The 5,448-nt window shown below is 35.0% G+C and overlaps 1 protein-coding gene across 1 annotated transcript; it reads left to right on the top strand.

Moving 5' to 3' along the window:
- Positions 1–310: 310 nt before the first annotated feature.
- On the top strand, positions 311–1,255 carry LOC142842643 (olfactory receptor 8U9). Its single transcript, XM_075959333.1, has one exon. It carries the CDS (start codon positions 311–313, stop codon positions 1,253–1,255), a length of 945 nt encoding a protein of 314 aa, XP_075815448.1.
- Positions 1,256–5,448: the final 4,193 nt, after the last annotated feature.

Raw genomic sequence — 5,448 nt, 5'->3', positions numbered from 1 at the left:
TGATTTGTTTTACATGTCCAAAGAATTAATGTTGAGCTTTAAATAATAAGTAGCAACTTCAGGAAAAGATTGAAGTAGTAGACTGGCTATTATCTTATTTTCAATTTAGACTGAAAGAAATATCTCTAAGAAAATACCTCCTCGTAATCATCTCTTGCTCTGACTCCAAAAGGTTTAATCATTTTCCAATTCAGCTATTACTTTCATGTTAATAATACAATGGTGTTTCACTACATTAAGAGAAGATATTCTTGTCAAAATGTTGGTCACCTTTTTTCTATTGATTTGCACACAGATTTTGTGAAGACTCATGACTCAGATAAACTGCACCCAGGTGACAGAGTTCATTCTTGTGGGCCTCACAGATCGCCAAGAGCTAAAGATGCCCCTCTTTGTGGTATTCTTAGCCATCTATCTTTTCACGACAGTTGGCAACTTGGGTTTGATTTTAGTCATTAAAACAGATTCAAGACTCAACACACCCATGTACTTCTTCCTCAGCAACTTGGCTTTTGTTGATTTCTGCTACTCCTCTGTCATCACACCCAAGATGCTTGGGAATTTCTTGTATCAAAAAAATGTGATATCCTTCAATGCATGTGCTGCACAGTTAGGCTGTTTCCTAGCCTTCATGACAGCTGAGTGTCTGCTATTGGCTTCCATGGCCTATGACAGGTATGTGGCCATTTGTAACCCTCTACTCTATATGGTCCTAATGTCCCCAGGGATTTGCCTTCAGCTTGTAGCTGCACCCTACTGCTACAGCTTCCTGGTAGCCCTGTTTCACGCCATCCTCACCTTTCGCCTCTGCTATTGCCATTCCAATATCATCAATCACTTCTACTGTGATGACATGCCTCTCCTCAGGCTAACTTGTTCAGACACTCACTCTAAACAGCTATGGATCTTTGCCTGTGCTGGCATCATGTTCATATCCTCTCTGCTCATTGTATTTATTTCCTATACATTCATTATTTCTGCCATCCTGAGGATGCGCTCAGCTGAGGGAAGACGCAAGGCTTTCTCCACATGTGGTTCCCACATGTTGGCAGTAACCATTTTTTATGGAACTCTCATCTTTATGTACTTGCAGCCCAGTTCTAACCACTCTCTAGACACAGACAAAATGGCTTCTGTCTTCTATACAGTGATCATCCCTATGTTGAACCCTTTGATCTACAGCTTAAGGAATAAGGAAGTGAAGGATGCCATGAAGAAATTAATTATTTTTAGGAACCAAAGCCTTATGTCATGAAATTAAGAAAATGACTTGAATAAATAATAATGGTCTATGTGTGTTTCCTCTTATTTTAATAAAATACTATTAACATGTCTACTTTTTCAATACATTATATGAATATATAGAAACTGTCTTTCCTCTATAGAGAAATTTTCAATACAGAATGTAATTTCATATATAAAACAAGATACAATAATTTGGAAGACATTCTTTCGTTTCTGAAATGGGAAATGTACAACAAAAATTATATGGTGATAAGAATATTTTTTTTTTATTTTTGAGACAGGGTTTCTCTGTAGCTTTTGGTTCCTGTCCTGGAACTAGGGTGATAAGAATTTATATCAAATTCCAACTGAAAAAATTACAACCTGTTCTTTTTTGTTTTTTAATTATAATTTTAAGATTGTAATATAATTACAATATTTTTCCTTCCATTTCCTTTATCCAAAATGTATTCCTTTCATATATCTTTGGAACTATGTGTGTAGCTTCTGATTTTACTGGAAGACACAATCTCACAGTAGTCTCCTGGGTCCACTGGCTCTTATATTGTTTCTGCACCCTCTTCCCACCTTTCCCAGGGTTCCCTGAGGATTAGGTACAGGAGTGTTTTGTAGATGTATTTACTGGGACTGGAACCCATCATCGCCCCCTTAGGTTTGCCACGTCAGGTTTGGCATTATCGTGGTTAATAGGCATCATAGCTGGATGTGTACTGACACATAAGTGGATATTATATGCAAAACAAAAGGTCTTAGGTTCTGAAGTGCATAGTGTCACCAGCAATAGAGAGTTACATTTCACCTCTTGGGGGCACCCAAGGGCAACAGACATAGGCTGCATGTTTCAGGAGTCTAATGGACAGCCCTGGCCAATAACTAAATGAAGATTTCCCATGTTTATCACTGAAGACTTCTTCAAGTGATCTTTGGCTCTTGGAGGAAGCACTTTCAGCCCAGTTGAGAAAATTTTATTAAAATTATATTTATGTGTGTGTACAGAATAACATGTATAATTTTTTAGCCAAACAGTTAATGTTATGATTCCCCCTTCTTCTGTATGTCTGCCTTCTTCATTATTAACTCTGCAACCATACCTAAAGAGATCCCATTTTTCTTATTTCCCGTCTGATAACTTACTTTCCTTCTATCCTCCTTCCAGCATATTCTGCACCCAGTTCCTTTTCTGTTTATAAAGAGCCTGCACCTTTCCCATTTCTCCTCCTGTTCTTTTCTCCATGACTAAAAATGTTTATATGTCAGAGGAAGAACTCAGAGAAATGCTCAATTATTCCTCCCCCATTAGTACTCTTACTCTACATTAGTAATGATACACATAAAAAGAGATAGCTTAAATTTTTCCTCTCTTTCTAATTTCTTGAAAAAATATGAAACTCTAAGACTACCTTGTCTCTATGAATTTAACAAATTTCTTATTGATGGTAAGACCACCATATTCTAATTCCATTCGTGTCGATGATTGTACAGGGCTTTCTGTTATTATGGCTGTCTTGATTATTGTTTACAAAGTAAGTCTTTAAGTAAATTGTTTCAATATGCTACTTAGCATATGCTATATAATTCCCACTTTATCTTTTGGAAAATATAATTCAAGGATAAAATCCCTGGGAGGGACAACATATTTAAAACAAATGTACTCATAATAGTTGAAACAATAAAGACCATGTAGGCAGCAGCAAGCAAACATACCCAGGTAATTAGCCATTTCTTATTAAGGTGTGGTATATATAGCACAACAAAATCTAATTTGACTTTGCAAAATATCATCATGTATCTGTCAGTATTATATAATAAAAAACAGAAAATAATTTTTAAAATGTGAAGTTTTACCGTGTATTTAATATTTTAAAAATGTAGTCTAATGTAGTTTCATGAATAGTGACATAGGAGTGCTGCAGATAGTAAATTAGTTACTAACACTTGTCAGTGTGAGCTCTGAACTCACTCCACTTCATCGCATGGGAAGTCCCAATAGCATGCAGATGAACTTGGTTATCACATAAACAGTGAAGTCATAGTCAAGACTAAAGCTGATGCAACACGTGTCTTTTCCAATGAGCTACCAGCAAGACTGCTCACCATCTGCCTAGAGAAACAGACACAGAGAGAGATTTGACTTTTACAATACTGAACAGTGAACTCCTTTTTTCTAAAATTAAGACTGCTGGCCTCTCTTGGTAGCACATACAGAATGTATGGAAATATCTTCCTATCCAGTCAAAGTATAGTTTCTTTTGTCTCCATTTGAAGAAAATTTATATACTAGAAAGTGAAATTTTGAGTCATATCATCATGCTTTCTGGACAAAATCAAGCCAAGTGTTGTTGACAGGTGGTGTGTTTCAGTGTGTATAGCTCTTAACCTCATGAGTCAGAAAACACAGTTTGCAGTGGGCAGCTGAAGTATCATGAAGAACATTGTGTCATGTCTCTAAGTTCTCAGTCTCTCCAAGGATCTAATACTTAGTAAGAAACTATACTCTCAGAAGACAAGTAATTGTCTTTTGAAAAAACTACCCCTTTCCTTTTAAATCACAATTACGTCAACTGAAATTCCCTTCAGGACTGCAACAAACCTTCATATAAACTTACATCTTCTGTGTCTCAAGATTTACAGACATGCAGTGAAGTTACCAACTCTGTCTATAGAGGGGTCGGCTCAATTGGAAGAAGTAGATTTAAAGTCTTTCCTTACTGATTTGTTTGACAGTTACTCTGGATCCCAGCTGAATCAGGTATTCTTTTGAACGACTCAACAGAAAGAACTGTATAGAAAAATAAGAAAAAAGTCATCACCAAAATCAATTGCCATAGCTTTTAAATGTCAATCTTATGTTTCATATCCCTATATTATAGGCTGACATATATGAGTATTCTAAGATTACTTGGCATTTATATATTTTTATATATATTTATAAATATTTTACTTTCTATTTAACAGGAGAATTTATTCCTGCTTTGAACTAATTATTACTTAATATAAGGTATGTTAATTATATCTAGCACTTTGTCATAAAATTTGATTCACAAGAAGTTTTAGGGTTTTAAATCAAGAGAGTGACTGGGCCTTCTAGAAACTCTTTGGATATCATGTCTGATCATCTTTTCCTTTGTAATCCAGAATTTCAAAACAAGGCAACCTTCAGGCCTTTCTGGAAATTAGTGATTTTTTCCCCTCAGCTATAGACAGGCATCTGGGACACTATTGGTTATGATTTCTGGTATAAGTATCTTCATGTTCACATATTCTCTCCTTCTAAGCATTGCAGATTCTATATCAGAAAGTACAAGCAAGTACTATATGAACTGTCAACTAGAAAGCTGATGAGAAAACTGAGAAGATGCTGAGGTAGGATGAATGGAATCAGTACCACCTCTACTGTGCTTAGCGGAAGAATTTTAATCTGCTGACTTTCCACTAATCAGAGATCAATCTAGAAGGACAAAACTCCAAAAATATTGATTTTATTTTGTTCCTTATGAGGCTGAATGCTTAAAGGTATGGGATAAACTAATTTTACTGAATTAACTAAAGCATATTATTTACCTATAATAGGAAAACTATTCATACATATTTGTGTGTACATCTATAAATATTGGGCATATGATTTTCAGACTATTATTAATATTTTTTGTTCTTTGAAATTCATTTATACCATACATAGAAGAAGTAAATTCAGAACACTTAGATATAAAAAAGAAGAAATTCTATGATTGCTCCTAAATACATTCCCTAGAAAGATATTAGGTTAATACTTTGTCTCAAGGCCACATACACTCCTATTTCTTAATAGTATTTTCATGCATAAAAATATTTAGTGTATTTACAAAGTTATTATCCCAAGCCTCTGTAGAACTATATTTTCCTCATAGGCTTGCTTTTTCCAGTTTAATGTGTACACTTTACTGAAAGATTATTATTTACAGTAATGAAGCAGAAAATGTAGTTTTGAGCTTATGTTTTACTCCCTGAAGAATTTCTAATCTTTGACTTCCTATTTATACCATGTCCAAACTACCATGCAAGTAAAAGCCTACAAACAGAGTGCAAACCACAGTTCTCTTTTGAGTGAACATAGTAAATTTCATTCTTCTCTCAATACAAACTTGGATTGTTTCCTACAGAATCAAGATCACACAGAAGGTACCATTTGGAAGTTGTGGCCATAAAACATTCTGCATGGACTGA

Source organism: Microtus pennsylvanicus, chromosome 1 (assembly GCF_037038515.1).
Source record: "Microtus pennsylvanicus isolate mMicPen1 chromosome 1, mMicPen1.hap1, whole genome shotgun sequence".
Taxonomy (NCBI): Eukaryota; Metazoa; Chordata; class Mammalia; order Rodentia; family Cricetidae; genus Microtus; species Microtus pennsylvanicus.
Note: the sequence above shows the minus strand (reverse complement) of the source record. Positions and strands in the feature narration are given on the sequence as shown.